Here is a 19,447-nt window from a genome sequence, read left to right on the forward strand (position 1 = left end):
TAGGCAGTACCATTCAGGACATAGGCATGGGCAAAGACTTCATGACTAAAACAACAAAAGGAATTGCAACAAAAGCTAAAATTGACAAATAGGATCTAATTAAACTAAAGAGCTTCTGCACAGCAAAAGAAACTATCATCAGAATGAAAAGGCAACCTACAGAATGGGAGAAAATTTTTGCAATCTATCCATCTGACAAAGGTCTAATATCCAGAATCTACAAGGAACTTAAACAAATTTACAAGATTACCCTAGCTTTTACAGGGTTGGAATTAGCTATATTCATTGAGAGTGGATATACCTCACTGAATATCTCAGGCAGTCAGTAGAGACTCCAAAAGTATCACTCTTTAGGAGCCCTGGAATGAAGGCTACGTTAGACCTACTCTAACAAAGCTTTAAAATGAGCTTCCAAAGGATTAAGGTGTCCTACAAGTAAATTAACTGCCTATTAAAATAAAACTTAATACTCTGTAAAGGAAGGCAATGAAAACACTCAACAATGAAAAACTTACATAATAATTACTAAACATAAAGATGTGGGAATATGTGACCTGTAACAAGGAGAAAAACTCAGTTAAGAGACACAGACACAAACAAAAGACAAGGACTTTTAAGTGAATAGTATAAGTATATTCAAAGATCTAAAGAAAAATAACAGATAAATAGAAACTCTTTTTAAAAAGATGCATTGATACTTCTAGAAAAATAAAATAGATGAAATAAAAAAATTAATGGGTGGGCTTAAGGACAAACAACACTGCAGAGGAAACTAAGAGTGAACTTAGTTAAACTTAAAGACGGAAACTTGAACAGAAACTATCCAAACTAAAGCATAGAGAGAAGAAACGCTGAAAAATATTAACAGAACCTCAGTGGCCAGTAATTCAACATCAAGGGGGCCTCATATGTATGACTGAAATCCCAGAAATATGGGAGCAGGGAGTGGGTTAAGAAAAAGTATTTAAGGAAATAATGGCCACAATTTATCCAAATTTTCTAAAAACAATAAACTCATAAATACAAGAAGTTTAATAAAGATAAACACCAAGTAAACAATACCAAGATACATTATTACCAAATTGCTGACAAGGAATGATGAAGAAAAAAATCTTAAAAACAGCTGTAAGACAAAAGACTCCTAATAAATAGGGGAACAAGGATGTAAGTGATTGTGGCCCTTTCATCAGAAGCAACATAAGCCAGGAAACAATGAAATGACATCTTCAAAGTGCTATAAGAAAAAAAAACCCTGTTAATTTATAGTTCTATATATGGTGAAATTTTTATTCAAAAATGAAGGCAAAATTAAGACATTCTGTGATGGAAGAAAAAGAGAGGAGGAGGGAGAAAATCTGGGGAGAATTCAAGGCACAATATATGGTGGTGGTTTTCAAGAATAAGTGAGATGGAGAGGAGTCAGCCTGGAGGACTTCGTCAACATATATCCCTCCCCCAAAGATGGTTATGCAGTGATGGCAATGGAGAAAGATGTTGTGAAGCCATGTGTATTTCAGAAATGTTTCCTTTGGTTTTCATAACCCAATGGGGACCACTAATGTCAGTTGATTTTTATGTTTACAATCCCCCATTTCTCACTTTCATCAGCACTGGAATGAGCTCTGAAATGGGATGGTTCTGTATCTCCCTTTGTTAACCACTATCTGATTCATTGTATATGCTCAGTAAGTGTTTGTTGAATTGACTTAAAAAGACTATTAATGTGAGGCTTGGTACCAAAAACGCAGCTCCATTTTCTCTTTCCAAGTAGAAGAAGAAATTCATAAGGTTTGGTTTTTCCACACTTAGGGAGATACCACCAGCATATGGGGGTATTGAGGAAAGCAATGCAATTTTACCAAGTGAGAAAACATTATTAGCTGTATTATAGGATGCTATCATACATTCAAACCTAATCAGAATAAAAGGAAGGAGTGTCTTCCACTGCAGATGTACTTGGAACTGTACTTTCAGATAGTTAATGGCAGAAACACCCATGTATATGTGTGATAGAGTAAAAATAAAAACATGGCAAGGAATCCTTCATAGTGAGTGTCACAGCCCAGCAAAGCAGGATCCAGTGTTTGCCACATTTATAGACCTGTCCTCTTCTTGCTGTTCACAGCACTGACCCTGAGCCACAGCAAGATCCTGAGGTGTCCTGTGAGTCATGTATCCACTCCTTCATTCAACACAGAAAGAGAAATAACACTCATTGGGGTCTCACTGTGGGCTGGATATTATATTTGTAACAGGATATCAAAATGGGGTTCTTCATCTCTCAGTTTCACATGGAGTCCCAGTTACTGCAAATAGCCCATGCCAAGTGCTATTAAACCCACAGCTGTAAAGTAGGGCACTTGAAATCCTGTGTGAGACTTGCCACAGGGGCCTCGGATAACTGTTTTTGTCACCCTTATAGCCCATTGCCTACATTGAGGACTAATGGAAGAGGTAGAGAGACTTCTGTGGTAAGGAGTGACAAAGACTCAGCTCCTCTAAACCCTCTAGGCATTGACCTTGGCATCTGTCCATGTTGGGCCTAATGGCCCAGTTGCAGCAAGTCAGTTTAGAGGCAACCCCTGACCCCTTGATATCTGATCCAAATATTCATCCCCCACCCTTGGTACCTGATCACTCGGGTTTGCCTTCAGCAAGAATCCTGTCCAGTGGATTTAGCCAGAATCTGTCCTTACCGCCCCTATTTCCTCTTAGATTTTCCATCCCCAACCCAGCTTCTTGGCTATAAATACCCACTTGTCATCCATACTGTATTTGGAATTGAGCCCTGTTCTATACTGAAATCTCCTTTCCCCTATTGCAATAGTTCCTGACTAAAATTTGTTTTTACTGCTTTAAATGCAGTTCAGCTCTGGTTTTCATTGACAGGCGGATCCTCCTGACCTCCCACCCATCTCCCACAAAGCAGGAGAGGCACATGGTTTACCCTCACCAGGTGAGAGGCTTCAAGCCAAAAGGGAGTTACCTGTGCTCTGTATTTCTCTGGGGAGGCAAGAATCAGTGGCACACAGATGCCTGAAAATTCCTCTAGGCAAGAGGTTGGGTGAGGCTCCAGTGGTAGCTAAGGAGTGGGGGCTCTGTTGGAGAAGACTGCACTGCTTCTCACACTGAGACAAGGGTGTGGGACTCCACGTGGGCCCCGTGGCGCAGCCAGTGTGGGGCTGTCTTGGATCCCAACAAGAGTCCTGGAGGGATAACGTGTCCTGAAGAGGAGCTGCACTGGCAGATGCCCCAGAGTGGGCGAACAATGTTAAGCTAAGGAAATAACACTGTCTACATCAAAGGCACTGCATATGAAGGGCCCTGGTGGGATGGGGTGGGTGGTGTGTGAGGTAGGAATGCCCATGAAGGAGGGAGCACTGGACCAGAGAGAAGGGCTGGCAAACCCCTGCCCACCCAGCCTGGAAACCGTCCAGTTCTAAAACTGAGTTGAAGGAAGCTAAATCAGTGAATGTATGGAGTTATATGTTGCAGGAAGTCAGGGACCCCGAATGGAGGGACCGGCTGAAGCCATGGCAGAAGAACATAAATTGTGAAGATTTCATGGACACTTTATTACTTCCTCAATCAATACCCTTGTGATTTCTTATGCCATCTTTAATCTCTTAATTCCATCATCTTCGTAAGATGAGGAGGATGTATGTCGCCTCAGGACCCTGTGATGATGCATTAACTGCACAAATTGTTTATAGAGCATGTGTGTTTGAACAATATGAAATCTGGGCACCTTGAAAAAAGAACAAGATAACAGCAATATTCAGGAAATGAGAGAGATAACCTTAAACTCTGACTGCCAGTGAGCCAGGTGGAACAGAGCCATATTTCTCTTCTTTCAAAAGCCAATGGGAGAAATATTGCTGAATTCTTTTTCTCAGCAAGGAACATCCCTGAGAAAGAGAATACGCCTCTGAGGGTAGGCCTTTAAAATGGCTGCTTCGGGGGGCAGCCATCTTTTATGGTCTGGTCAGGCTGTAGGGATGAAATAAGCCCCAGTCTCCCATAGCATTCCTAGGCTTATTAGGACGAGGAAATTCCTGCCTAATAAATTTTTGGTCAGACAGTTGTCTGCTCTCAAACCCTGTCTCCTGATAAGATGTTATCAATGACAATGCGTGCCTGAAACTTCATTAGCAATTTTAATTTCACCCCGGTCCTGTGGTCCTGTGATTTCACTCTGCCTCCATCTGCCTTGTGATATTCTATTACCTTGTGAAGCACGTGATCTCTGTGACCCACATGCTATTCGTACACTCCCTCCCCTTTTGAAATTACTAATAAAAACTTGCTGGTTTTGCAGCTTGTGGGGCATCACAAAACCTGCCGACATGTGATGTCTCCCCCAGACACCCAGCTTTAAAATTTATCTCTTTTGTTATCTATCCCTTTATTTCTCAGACCGGCCAACACTTAAGGAAAATAGAAAAGAACCTACGTGAAATATCGGGGGTGAATTTCACCCGATATCTGGCTGAATTTCCCCCGATAGTTATATAAATTGTGTATTTATTGGACTGCAAATTGTAAGGACCAAAATGACACAGGAAGGAGTGTGAGGACAGGGATGTTTGTCATATCAGAAATGTAATGAGCCTTGCCTGAAATTTAATTCAGAGGCAAAACAGACATAGTTTACAGATTGTGGTGGCAGGGTGGGGTGGAAATAAAGCCACTTTTGTCTTGCACTCTAATGAGCCTTATTCCCCTTCATTCTGTTACACAGACAGAATTTCATGTTTTCATATTTATCCTTATTATCACATAGTGAGGTACTGTTTTAGAGGAAGAAATTGGAGGCTTGAAGGTTTAAATGTCTTGCTCAAAGTCACAGTAAGGGGCTGTGGAGTGACAAATCAGGATAACCCTGGACACTCATACTGAACACCCTATCTCTTTCCTTTTGGTGGCTTAGAAAAAACTTGGCTCAGCAGGCTTGACCGAGCTCAAGGGGTGTACAGCTTGACACTAGGGGTGTCTAAAGTTTCCCCATTCTAACAAAGTTGCTTCTTCACCCAGGAAGCTGTCCTTGCTACTTAGTCACCTAGTCAGCCCTGCCTCCTGTCTATAAATACGTAGGGCACTGTATTAGTCCATTTTCATGCTGCTGATAAAGACATTCCTAGGAATGTGCAATTTACAAAAAGAAAGAGGTTTAATGGACTCACAGTTCCAAGTGGCTGGGGAGGTCTCACAATCATGGCAGAAGGTGAAAGGCACATCTCACATGGCAGCAGACAAGAGAAGAGAGCTTGTGCAGGGAAACTCCCCTTTATAAAATAATCAGATCTTGTGAGAACTCACTATCACAAGAATAGCACGGGAAAGACCCACCCCCATAATTCAATTATCTCACACTCAGTCCCTCCCACAACACGTAGAAATTATGGGAGCTACAATTCAAGATGAGATTTGGGTGGGGACACAGCCAAACCATATCATTCTGCCCCAGTCCCTCCAAAATCTCACATCCTCATATTTCAAAACCAATCATGCCTTCCCAACAGTCCTTCAAAGTCTTAACTCATTTCAGCATTAACTCAAAAGTCCACGGTCAAAAGTCTCATCTAAGACAAGGCAAGTCCCTTCTGCCTATGAGCCTGTAAAATGAAAAGCAAGTTAGTTACTTCCTAGATGCAATGCAGGTACAGGCATTGAGGAAATACCAATGTTCCAAATGGGAGAAATTGGCCAAAACAAAGTGGCCATAGGCCCCATGCCAGTCCAAAATCCAACAGAGCAGTCAAATCTTAAAGCTCCAAAATGATCTCCCTTGAACACATGTCTCACATCCAGGTCATACTAATGAAAGAGGTGGGTTCCCATGGTCTTGGGCAGCTCCACCCCTGTGGCTTTGCAGGGGATAGCCTCCCTCTTGGCTGCTTTCACAGGTTGGCATTGAGTGTCTGCAGTTTTTCCAGGCACATGGTGCAAGCTATCAGTGGATCTACCATTCTGGGGTCTGGAGGACAGTGGCCCTCTTCTCACAGCTCCACTAGCCAGTGCCCCAGTGGAGACTCTGTGTGGGGACTTCAACCCCACATTTCTCTTCCACACTGCCCTAGCAGAGGTTCCCCATGAGCATTCCATTTCTGCAGCAAACTTCTGCCTGGGCATCCAGGTATTTCCATACATCCTCTGAAATCTAGGCAGAGGTTCCCAAACCTCAGTTCTTGATTCCTATGCACCCACAGGCTCAACTCCATGTGGGAGCTGCCAAGATTTGGGGCCTGCACCCTCTGAAGCCATGGCCTGAGCTGCACTTTGACCCCTTTCAATCATGGCTGGAGCAGCTGGAATTCAGGGCACCAAGTTCCTAGGCTGCACACAGCAGAGGGACCCTGGGCCCAGCCCATGAAACTGTCTTTTCTTCCTAGGCCTCCAGGCCTGTGATGGGAGGGACTGCTGTGAAGACCTCTGACAGTCCCAAGAGACATTTTCCCAGTTGTCACTTATGCAAATTTCTGCAGTCAATTGAATTTCTCCTCAGAAAATGGGATTTTCATTTCTGTCACGTTGTCAGACTGGAAATTTTCCAAACTTTTATGCTCTGCTTCCCTTATAAAACTGAATGCCTGTAACAGCACTCAAGTCACATCTTGAATGCTTTGCTGCTTAGAAATTTCTTCCGTCAGATATCCTAAATCATCTCTCTCAAGTTCAAAGTTCCACAAATCTCTATGGCAGGGGCAAAATGCTGCCAGTCTCATTGCTAAAACATAACAAGAGTCACCTTTGTTCCAGTTCCAAACAAGTTCCTCATCTCCATCTGAGACCACCTCAGACTGGATTTCATTGTCCATATCATTATCAGCATTTTGGTCAAAGCCATTCAACAAGTCTCCAGAAGGTTTCAAACTGTCCCACATTTTCCTGTCTTCTGAGCCCTCCAAACTGTATCCTCATCTGCCTGTTACCTAGTTCGAAATTTACTTCCACATTTTCGGGTATTTTTTTCAGCAGCACCCCACTCTACTGGTACCAATTTACTGTATTAGTCCATTTTCATACTGCTGACAAAGACATTCCTGAGAATGGGCAATTTACAAAAGAAGAGGTTTAATGGACCTACACAGTTCTAAGGGGCTGGGGAAGCCTCACAATCGTAGTGGAAGATGAAAGGCACATCTCACATGGCAGCAGGCAAGAGAAGAGAATTTGTGCAGGGGAACTCCCCTTTATAAACCCATCAGATCTCTTGAGACTTATTCACTATCATGAGAGTAGCATGAGAAAGACGTGCCCCCATGATTCAATTACCTCCCACCAGGTCCCTCCCACAACACATAGGATTTGTGGGAGCTAAAATTCAAGATGAGGTTTGGATGGGGACACAGCCAAACCATATTAGGCACTGTGAGGTCAGTCCTCCTCCTGGACCTCTCCTGGGTGTATGCAGCCCCACTATGCCTGACCCAAGCACACTTCCCTAACAACTCAGGGTATCCTGTGTGTCCTGCTCCTCCTCTGCTATAAGTCCCTCAACCTCCAACCTGGTTTTAAATTTACATTGCAGCATGTATGTGTCTGCATCTCTTTGTAGGAGAGTGGTGGAGAGAAGATCCACAGCCTGGGTACCTCTTGGTAAATCCATTCTTCATCCACGATACCACAGATCATGTTATATTGTTTGCATACCATGTGTTATCAGACCCCCTGATACAACAGAAGGGGGTCAGGGGCCCTGGAGCTCCCAAAATAGATGGGGGAAAAGGAGAATTACAAAAGTGCATATAGAACAGAATCTTTGTGTGGGACAGGAAGTGCTTGGGCAAAACGGGGGCTCATATTTTAGAGCCTCTCCATGGGCTTTGAGAAAAAAGAGATATTTTATATGGCCAGAAAATTCAGTTACTCACAGTCATCTATTCCGCAAGGCTTCTGGTTAATGGTGCTCACATCCTATTTGGCCCTGGGTTCCACTGCATTTATCAGGTCAGGATGAGTTCCCAGTGTTTTTACACTTATTCCCCCAAGTAACAGGTGTGTACTGCCCATCTAGAATCACAGAAAATGCACAGCAGAGTATAAATGGAACTCAGAGATGACTTCAACAAAGTCCTTCATTTTACAGATGAGGAAACTGAGACACATCATGTATTTTGGCCAGTGTCCATTTGAGTCTCCTACTTGGGTGATCTGATTGGGGAAAAATGGAAGTCCTGGATGTTTGAGAAGTTCAAGTTCAGGGCCTGATTTGATTGGTTTTATTCTCAGAATACCACTTGGCCTGTTTTCTAGAGATGCAAATTTCTGGTGGGTTACCAAAAAAAAATGGACATAGGTGGGGCTCTCACTTCTTTCTTTTACTAGGGAAGAAACAAAACTTCCTCCCACACATTAAAAACCCAACCATGCCTTCCAGACATACTCTTTTCTTGGCTCCCCAGCTAGCTTAGCAGCAGTCAAACATTCCTCCCATCCTTTTCTGTTTCCCTTTCTCACAGGGTCAATTTAATTGACTTTTCTCTGAATCCCAAACAGCAGGAAGAAAGAGCCCCGTGACTTCATGGCCCATTTTGTTTTAAGCTATTTAAATTATTTAGGTCTAACTACTTTCTATGGTTTGGGTGTTTGTCCTCTCCGAAACTTATTTTGAAACTTGGTCCCCAATGTTACAGTGTTGGAACGTGGGGCCTAATGAAAGGTGATTGGGTTGTGAGAGCACAGCCCTCGTGAATGGATGGATGTCGTTGTTATGGGAGTGGGTTCACTATTGTGAGAGTGGGCTGATATAAAGTGAGCCTGGCACCTCCCGCTGTCTTTTGCATGCACCTGCTTGTCCTTCTGCTTTTCTGCCATGTGATGACACAGTATGGAAGCCCTCACCAGAAGCTGCCACCATGCCCTTGGACATGCCAGCCTGCAGAAATGTGACACAAACAAACTCCTTTTCTTTATAAATATCCAGTCTCAGGTATTCTGTTATAGCAACAGAAAACAGACTAAGGCACCACCTTAGGAAAAAGGATCTTTTTATAAGGCTTAGCCCAGGTTCCCAGGGAGTTTATTTGTTTGCACTGGTATTGGGGTCAAAACTTCGTGTACTATCAGTGTTGCCTGGCCTTCTATTTCATAATCCTTATCTTCCTTCAGCAGCCACACCTAGAAAGAGTGAGCAAGATTTTGGCATTTCTGTTTTCCTGCTATAAAATACCAAGGTCTGCTGGGCACAGTGGCTCATGCCTGTAATGCCAGCACTTTGGGAGGCCGAGGTGGGTGGATCACCTGAGTCTGGAGTTCTAGACCAGCCTGGCCAAAATGGTGAAACCCCATCTCTACTAAAAATATAAAAATTAGCGAGGCATGGTGGCATGCACCTATAATCCCAGCTACTAGGGAAACTCAGGCAGGTGAATCACTGGAACCCAGGAAGAGGATCACACCACTGAACTCCAGCCTGGGCAATGGAGCAAGACACCATCTCAAAACAACAACAACAACAACAACAACAACAAAAAACAAAACAAAACAAAAAAAAACAGGGCCCAGGGAGTTCAGGCTGGTAATAGCCACAAAAAGCTTACCGTCTAGTTGCAAGAAAAGATCACACCCACCATCGTTAAAGCCAGTGTGAAACAACATGGGAATAAGTGTCTGATGGAGGATTAAAGGCAAGAAGGTATTGTTAAGGATGAAAAATATTTCCACATTTGTTCCTGAAACCTGTTTCCCAGGTTGGTTAATTGTGGTCATATTCCACTTGGCCTTGGGTGTGTGCTTATGGTAAACCACAGAAACTGTTTGAATGACACTTGCTTTCCCTGTCTCTAAATGAGGAATAAAACCTGCCCTGCTGACTTCTCAGATGATCAGTCTGAGACAGAAACAAGATAAAGCATGCACAGTGCTACCAAACTGGGGAGCCTTCATAGCTCACTTCTGTGGCTGCTCCTAGGGCCCACTTTTAACTCTTATCAACTATTTTGCACCACTTTGACTTGAGCTTCTCAACAGGCCAGAAGCAAATACATACCTCACAAAGGAAGCAGGAAGGAGGCACACTACAGATAGAACTTTTGTGATGTGCTTTACGGTTTACAAACCACTTAAACTCACCATTTCTTTTGATTCTTACAAGAGCTTTCTTTATGGAAGGAATCATTATCCTCTTTTCATCTCCTACATAAAAAGGTAAATTATTTAGCACATAAATGATTCTCCCAAGGCTAATTTGGACGAGACAGTAGAGCTGGGATTTGGATCTAGTTTCCTCTGAGTCAAATTCCTCTGATCTTTCTTGAAAGTCACTTTCGTTTCGTCCCAACACATCTGAGCAGGCACCAGTGGCTTCAGAACACATGCCATGTCTTCTTACTTTCCTTGCCCCTTTCTTTCTTAACAACATTACACCCGAGGAACAGCGCAGAGGCGGTGACTGACTGGGGAAATGGTGATGCCCATTCTAAACTTCAGGCTCAGCTTCTCATTGTTTGGGGGCCTGAAGGTAAATTTTTGCATAAGGGAAGTGAAGAAAATAAACAGCTCAGTCCTGGCCAACTGTTCTCCGAGGCATGCCCGCTTTCCTGTAAGACAAAATCAAAAGACAGGTTATCTTCTCAGGTGGCATTTGTGCCTAGCAGAGATTGTTATCCTCAATCATATCCCAAAAAAACTGGAGCAGAGGAAGGGCCTGTAGGCCCCAGGGTGTTATGGCCAGCAGCTTATTTAAGTCTGACAACCACTTGGGTTCATCAATGCATAGAAAGCAGAAGTCCAGGAACACGAAGTCAAATGCCATCAGGGGTCCGGCAGGTGAGCTTCCAGAATGAAGTTGCAGGGTGTAGGACCATAGAAGCAGAAAGCGTGGGCTGAGCTAGAAAGGGGATGTTTAGCCTAAGAGCTTTAAAAAAATCATTTAACAAACATGACAAAAAAAGACAACAAAAACAACCAAATATGTTAACTTTTTTAATCCTTAAAAAAATTATTGAAAATATAAGGAATTAAATGTCAGAGCAGAGTTCCTAAGGTATAAGTCATCTTTTCCCTGTGCCACTTTTCCTCCTTAATCATGGGGGACCTACTGGCATGGGTGGCCCTCTATATTGTGACTGCTTTGGCCTTCCTCCTTCAATGGTTCTTGTTATGCACAGTGGACCTTTCCCTTTGCAGGCATTTGTTCTAAGGTGTGGCCCGAGGTTGGGTCCTGGTCTCCACAGCTGACACCTAGCACTGCCCTGACCTCGTCCCACTCCCTGTTATGTGTGGGTGAACTGGAGGCAGAAGGACAGAGATTCAATTCAGCTTCTCCTACCTCGTAGCCACATGATTGGGGCGAATTAAACAACCTCTCTAGGCATCAGTGAAAATGTACGTGTGCATATTAGTGAAAATGAATATGTGTAATTTATACCTCAAAACAAAGTATTTTAAAATGTCACCTAGGTAATAATAAACATAGCTGTACAATTGCTTATTATTAACTTGAGCTGGTTAATTCTCAAAAACCAGGAGAATACAATTTAAAAGATGACCTTTAAAGAAAACCTTTTGGGTGGTAGCATTTCTCAAACAGCTTTCTGTATATTACAATTCTTTACTGTGATACTTTCCATAACATGCCTTTTATTCTGAAATAATTTCAAATGTACAAAAAACTTGCAGAGATAAGACAAAGAACTTGGCTCTCCTAAGTTGTTTGGGAGTAAACTGCCTACATTACCCATGAAATCTTCAGTATGTATTTTCTAAAAAGAAGGACATTCTCCAACATAATCAAAATGCAACCATCCAAGCCAGGAAATTAACACTGCTGCATGACCAACATCTTCTCCTGAGGTCCCGTTCAGGGTTACCAGTTGTCCCAATGTCCTTCATTAGAAAAGGGTCCAGTACAGCCAGTATGGGATCATGGATTGCATTTAGCTGTCATGTCACCTTAGTTCTTCAGTCTGGAATAAGTCCTCACTCTTTATACAACTTTCATGGCTTTGGCCTTTTTAAAGATTACAGACCAGATGTTTTGTAAATGCCTCTCATGCTTCCTCATGATTGGATTCAGGCTGTGGAGTTTTCCATTTTGGGTAGGAATATCACCAAAGTGATATTGTATTCTTCTCATTTTATCCTATCAAGTGCTATACAATTTCTTGATTAAGGTGGTGTCTACCAAGTTCTCTTGTAAAATTATTCCTTTTCTCTGTAACTAATAAGTACTTTGAGACTATGTCAACAAACCATTCTCATTAAACTGTGATCCACTCTTTTCCATTGCTATTTGTTGACCATATTATTAATTGCTGATGGCTACCAAATCGCGATTTTTAAAATTCTGTCATTCCTTCCATATTTATTAGTTAACACTCTGCTAAGGGAAATGCTTGCTCCCCTTCCCATTTATTTATTCACTCATTTATTGATATCAGTTAGATGCATGGGATTCCTGTTTTTATTCAAAGGGTTATAATCTGTTACTATCATTACTTGTTCTGATGCTCAAAATATTCCAGATTTGACCATTAGATGCTCATTCAAGCTGATATTTCCTCACTTTTGGCACAACAATCTATTCCAGGTTTATAATACTTTCCCTTCCCCAGCCCTGGAATCAGCCATTTTTTCCCAAAAGTCCTGGTTTCTTTTAGTGGATAATAATATGTAGAAATCAAGATCTGGGCATTAGGCATGCTCATTGCTCTCCAGATGTTGTTGCCCCTAGCTCATGTCAGTGGGCAGAGCTAGGGAATATATGTATGTATATAATGTGGGTATATGTCCAAAAGGGTGTGTGTGTATATATATATATATAAAATATATATATATATAAAATATATATATACAAAATATATATATACCCATATTTACATCTACATTTCTACATTTATTGATTCACCTATTGAAAATCTGAGTTCATTGTAGATTACATCGGATTCCAATCCAACACAACAAAGTTCGATTTTCTCCCTTTCTTTATTTGCAACTTCCTCTCATTATCCTTAATATATTTACTTATTGGATCAGTATCCCTTGTATATAACTTACCTCTCATCACTGCCACAGCCACCCTGTGCAGACTCCACCTTATACCATTTGTGCTCTGAGATCAGCTCTCGGCTTCCACCACCCCCTCCCCTATGTGAATGTCCTCCTCACCCCACTTGGGCTACAGCACCCCACACAAGTCACTACCACTGTCTCTATTGTGTGCATTTTTAGTAGCCTACTTTCTCCCTTAGTACCTATTCACAGCAATAATTTAAAAAGCATGAAAAAGAAAATTACAAAGATCCATCTTGTTTGATGGATCAAACAGGAAGAATTTAAATGAGGAAACGTAAATATAAATTTGCAATAAAACTTTGAAACCTGTCCTGATTATGCACACTTTAGAAGCTGTTACATCTTCTAAAGTGAGGACTTCGGAAGAGTCCTCTAGAGGACTCTTTACCAAGAGTAAAGGTACAGCAAGGAAAAGCAACTGCACGCCAAAAAATGGGCATGTGATGAAAAAACAGACAGTTGTGTTGATGTTTTGTCAACCCTTTGGATTCTTCAGATTTCTATCTCCTGATCCATTTACATAGTCCTCATCCCATCACATCTTCTTTGGGACATCCCAGATAAATTGCTTGCCTTCTATAAATTTCATTCTTCTCAGTCAGAAAGAGAGATGGTAAGAACACAGCAGCCTCAATTTTCCCCTCTCCTTGGATCCACATCATTTGCAATGCGATGTCATAGCTCTTCCCATCAAAAATTGTAGTAGTATCCCCTCCCCTTAAACTGGGGCTGGCCTTATGATTGGCATTGGAAAACATAATGCAATGGAAGTGATGGTGTGTCAGTTCCCAGTATGGACCTTAAGAGGTCTGTGTGCTTCCATTCTCCCTCTTTTGACCTTATCACCACCATGTGACTAAGCCAGGGCAGCTTGCTGGAGGATGAGGGATAACGTGAGAAGGGCCCCACTGTCCCAGCTGAAGATATCCTAGATCAGCCATCAGCCGGTTGACCACTGGCCAAGATCAGAGAGATCCAGGGGGCCGAGCCAAGACTGGCAGAGCCACATATCTGACTTATATACTTGTGAGCAATAATTCATGCTTACTGTTTTAAGCTGCAGAGTTTTGGACTGTTTGTTACGTAGCAATATGCTAATTGATGCCTATGTTATGAAATTAGTGAATCTTAGAGAGGCCTTTAAATGGGGAAGTAAGCTACATTCTAGTCGTACTAGAGAGAAAACTAGACTAGAAGTATAAAATCTTGAGTTTTAGATCCAGTTCTGCAAATTCCTTGAGCAGATCTTGGATAAGAAAGAACTCTCTCTTATTTTTAGTTATCTTAAATTAAAAGGAGATACCTATCCATTTCCTGCCTAACTATTAATAACTGGGCTGTTGCAATGATTAAATTAGACAATTTTCTTGCAAATGAAGTCTCTAAGAGGGTGCAATACAACTCTCAATAGCAAAGCAGCAGTGAGTCACCGTGTATAGTTTTTAAAAAGACTACTGCTAATTCAGATAAGATAATTTTTTTTAAAACAGGAGACATGAAGGAACTATGAGAAACAGGCTTCTGTGATGTGAAGAAAAGGTATCCAGGCATCACTTAGCCCAGAGGATTCTTTTTCCCTTTAAAGCCATGGACTTCTAATAAGATTCCTCTCATCACAGTTGCAGCTGGCATTAGATGAAGCATTTTTGTGGAATGCAGAGGTCACATTTCTAGCATTTTCACATGGATGTTGTGCAAGAGCCAAAGAACAGGAATAATTAATTATAATAACTGGAACATAACAGCTGAAACTTGGTGCTATAATACAAAATTTGAAACTATTGTAGACAGGAAGACTGGAAGATAGTCCTACATCTTATATCAGCTTTCATATTCAAAGTGAATTGTCCAGCGTGAGTGGACGTGACAGAATTAGATGAAGAAAGACAAAGACGGCATCGATCATCAGAATCAGCCCAGAGACACCTAAGGCAGCACAGCACAGGGCGAGAGCATGGGCTTTGGAGTCACACCAACATGGGTCTTTCCGTTTCTGCCCTTTCTGAGCCTCAGTGTCATTCTCAGCAAAATGATCTTGTCTTGGAACATCAATACATATTTTAAATTAACAATAAGCAAACTATCGTGCATTCCACAGTGTGGGTCTGTGTAGTATTTAGTTATTTTCAGTAGATAGTGTTAGCAAGAACACCCACTTTAGTTTTTGATTAATCTGGTTGACATTGATCCTACCTCTGCCAGATGAGTTTTATGACTTTAGTTTCTATACTTGGTTAAGTCTCAGTTTCCTCATCACTAAAGTGGTTATAGTAATATAAACTTTATATGATTACACTAGAACATATGCACCATGGGAGCAGTTTTGTTTTGTTTTGGTTTCTGTTTCACTCATTCATTGTCATATCACCAGGGCTGAATGCTTGACACATAATAGATGCTCAATAAATATTGATGGAATTAAAGAATTGTGAAATTATTTGAAAGAATCTATGCAACATATCTAACTCAAAACCTGGAACATACTAAGAAGTTTTGTTATTGATTTTTCAATGTCATAAGTTAAAAATATATTTTTGGACCTGGCTATCTTAAAAACAGGAGAAAAAAGAGAGTTTTCACTGCCTCTTCTTTCTTAATTTTCAAGTTACATATTATATAAATGTATTAATTAGATTTTTAAAAATGAATTAAAATTTACAAAGACCAAAGAACCTTTTCAAGGGAGTACTTAGAGAGTAGAATCTAATCAAGTTAAGCCACTGACTGATGTCCATGTGACAAATAAGTTTCTCCTTCCCCTTGTCCCTCTCTATCTCCTTATTATAGATCAGCTCTATTTCTGTGTGAGTGGGCAGCCCTTAAAAAGAACTGAGGACATTTTAAATTTAGTAAGGATGGCAGCACTCGACCGGGTGCAGTGGCTCACACCTGTAATCCCAGCACTTTAGGTTTGGGAGGCCGAGGCGGGTGGATCACCTGAGGTCAGGAGTTCGAGACCAGCCTGGCTAACATGGTGAAACCTCGTCTCTACTAAAAATACAAAAAATTAGCCTGGCATGGTGGTGCATGCCTGTAATCCCAGCTACTAGGGAGGCTGAGGCAGGAGAATTGCTTGAACCTGGGAGGCGGAGGTTGCAGTGAGCTGAGATCATGGCATTGCATTCCAGCCTTGTGCAATAAGAGTGAAACTTCGTATCAAAAAAAGAAAAAAAAATGGCAGCACCTAATCCTCTTTGTGAGCTGGTGGTGGAGTCTGGGTCTCTGTCACCAGTTTTCCAGAGGACAGAACACAGGAAAGCTGAAATCTCTAGCAGAGGCAATGGAGGGCTTAGGAAGTAAGGGCAGGCTGAAGCAATGCCCAGCCCTGGAAATCCCAGGGCTGCCCCCTACAGCAAGATGGAGTGAGTCGCACTTGCCAGGCTGTCTGGAGACATTCCAGTGAAAACAAGGGAAAACAGGAGAGAGCAGGGGAGGGCTGGGAGAGGGGCCCTGGACTCCCACACACCTGTTTACTACAACTTACCTATTGAGAAAGGCATAAATGCTTCTCTTTTCTTAAACTGTCCATTCTCCAGAAAATGGTCCGGATTGAACGTGTCAGGGGTGGCCCACTCTGTGGGGTCCCTGTGCAGCGCCGTCAAATTGGTCAGGATCATGGTCCCCTAGAGAAGGCGGCAGAGACTCAGGAAAGGCTTGACCCATGAAAAAGCACACCTATGCAGAGGGGTGGTCATCCTCAGGCGTCCATGCCGGGGGCCTGAACATACTGCCCCACCCTCCCCAATTGTGGTACACAGTCTCCTGTGTCCCCCAACTCAGGACCTTCCTCTTTGTCTGGGACAGCTTACAAATTAGATTGGATTTCCCTGCTGGGAATTTTAACAAGGATGTTTGGCTACTCTTGACTGCAGGATCGAGCTTCCTTACAGGGACAGGTCAGTTTCGGTAGGTCTTGGAAGGAGGGGACATGAATGCACTGATGAGAGAATAATCCAACAGTCAGTCTGCACTGTACCAAAACCAGCCCAGCTGCTCAGTGAAGCTATAACGATGGCAGCTCTACAAAGGTAAAAGACGTGTCATTCATCTTGTTTTCGCCATTCTCTTTCCTCCGATGTCTAGTACATGGCACCCCACTCCCCACGGTAGGTTTAGTAATAGAATCAGGTAGACCCATGCAAGGAGCCCCTGTCCATCCAGGTACATACTAAGAAACACAGGAGTTCCCAGAGGGCACTTTTCCTTTACTCTGTCTTTATCCAACCCATCAGCGAGACTGGTCAATTTTACTTTCACCTCCATTCCATGTCCACCATGCCCACTTAGTCCAGACTTCTTCCTGGCTTGCCTGGACCCCTGTTATAGTTTCCTAACTATGCCCCAAATCCTGTCACTCCTTTCAATCTGCTTCACACTCTGGGAGAGAGTGAGCTTCTAGCATGATTTAGTCATGTCACTCCCCACCTCCACAGCCCCCATTGCTCATACCTAGGACTTGACACACTTCAATAGTTACCCATTGCTCTCAGGGCAAAGACTCATCACCTGGTCCTGGTCTGGGCCACTCTCCCCATCTGCCTGCACTCCCCCTACAGGGCTCTTCTTTCAGTTTCTCAAACATGCTGTGTTCCTACTTATTCCAACACCCTTTTTAAATGCTATTCCTCTTGCCAAGAATGTTCTTTCTCCCCACTTTGTCATCAAGCTAACTCTTGAAGCTAATCCTCAGCTCAAACGTCACTTCCTTTTGGAAGCCTTCCCTGACCACTCCTACTAGTCTGTGTTTTTATAGACCACAGTGAGTTTTTTCCTTTGGGCAGTTATCATGTTTCTAAATATGTACTTGCATGATTAATTTTCTCAGGGTTGTTTTGCCAGACCTGAGCATTTCAGGTATGTAGTGTTTGTTGAATTCATTCAAATATTAACATATTAATATAATATTACTTCAAGGAATTAATATCAATGATTTTCAATATTAGTAATAACTTTTTTTTTTATACAGAATCTCACTCTGTCACTGAGGCTGGAGTGCAGTGTATCAGCTCACTGCAACCTCTGTCTCCTGGTTTCAAGCAAGTCTCCTGCCTCAGACTCCCAAGTAGCTGGGATTACAGGTACCCACCACCATGCCTGGCTAGTTTTTATATTTTTAGAAGAGACGGTTTTCACCATGTTGGCCAGGCTGATCTCGAACTCCTGACCTCAGGTGATCTACCTGCCTCAGCCTCCCAAAGTGCTGAGATTACAGGTGTGAGCCACCATGCCTGGCCAATAACTGCTATTTTAAGCACTTTCTGTACTAAGTACTAGGTTAAATGCCCTGCATGCATGATCTCATTTTACCTCCATGTGGATCTTGTAAAGTAGCTTTAAATGCATTTTTCAGCTCTATCTATTCTTCAGATGAAGAAATTGAAGCTTTGAGAGGTAAAATAATGGGCCCAGAGTCAGACTGTGGGAGGAGGCAGAGCCACGATTTGAATTAGGTCTATTTGACATCAAAGTCATAGCTCATAGACTGTGTAACACACGGTTATTTCAATTTGTCAGTTCCCAAGATGATTTTTAAAGCTGACAAAAATCAGTAGCAGAAGAAGTCAAGCTTGTTTCCTTGAGTTAAATAAATTGCTAGAAAAATGCAAACAGCATCTGGGGAATTTAGACCTCAGCCTTTATCCACTAGATGGTTAATCAGTAAGGAAATAGTAAATGTAACAGCTGCTTTTCCTGGCTCTGCAGGGACAGTAAGCAAGTAGTGCCCAATGGGTAAGCTCTTCTGATTCTACTTCTCGAGATTTTCCCCAGGTATGACACACTCAGAGGTACTTAGACAGACTGGAATTGATCCACAGAGGCTGACCAAAGTGGTTAGAAAGCAAGGAAAGGAACTGAAAATGTGCAATGTGGGGAGAGGGCACTAGAGGGCACAGGATAGTTGTCTGCAGAGATCCTAAGAGTGGCAAGTGGAGTGACATCAGAATTCTGTTTGTCGCAGAAACAGAAAATGAAATACTGCATGTTCTTACTTATAACGGGAGGTAAACATTGGATAGACATCGACATAAAGATAGGAACAATAGACGCTGGGGATTACTGGAGGAGAGAGGGGGGCAAGGGTTGAAAAACTACCAATTGGATACTATGCCAATCACCTGGGTAATGGTTCAATCATACTCCAAACTTCAGCATCGTGCAATGTACCCTTGTAACGAGCCTACACATGTACTCCCTGAATCTAAAACAAAAGTTGAAAGAAAAAGAAAGAGTCCCACTTGTGAGAACAGGGAATTTAACTTACACCAGTTGAAAAAATAGTAGGGAGATGATTTTAAAGTCAAAGTAAAGCAACTCCTGTGAAGGGAGCATGGTGTCTCACAAAGAAACAGAACAGATCTGCTTCTAGATCCCAACTCTTCATAGTTGAGAGATCTCATGCAAACCCATTTTTTCTGAGCCTTGACTTCAC

At 42.3% G+C, this 19,447-nt stretch overlaps 1 protein-coding gene across 2 annotated transcripts in view; it reads right to left on the reverse strand.

Moving 5' to 3' along the window:
- Positions 1 to 10,023: 10,023 nt before the first annotated feature.
- LOC100589053 (cytochrome P450 2J2) overlaps positions 10,024 to 19,447 on the reverse strand; it is a 32,404-nt gene continuing 22,980 nt past the window's right edge. For both annotated transcript variants that reach the window (XM_003265154.3, XM_030812921.1), the window contains exons 8-9: positions 16,502 to 16,640; positions 10,024 to 10,541 (exon numbers count right to left, since the gene is read on the reverse strand). In XM_003265154.3, the coding sequence (XP_003265202.1) occupies positions 10,363 to 10,541; positions 16,502 to 16,640 (318 nt within the window). In that variant the 3' untranslated portion in view covers positions 10,024 to 10,362. The remainder of the gene's footprint in view (positions 10,542 to 16,501; positions 16,641 to 19,447) is intronic.

Source organism: Nomascus leucogenys, chromosome 5 (genome assembly GCF_006542625.1).
Source record: "Nomascus leucogenys isolate Asia chromosome 5, Asia_NLE_v1, whole genome shotgun sequence".
Lineage (NCBI taxonomy): Eukaryota > Metazoa > Chordata > Mammalia > Primates > Hylobatidae > Nomascus > Nomascus leucogenys.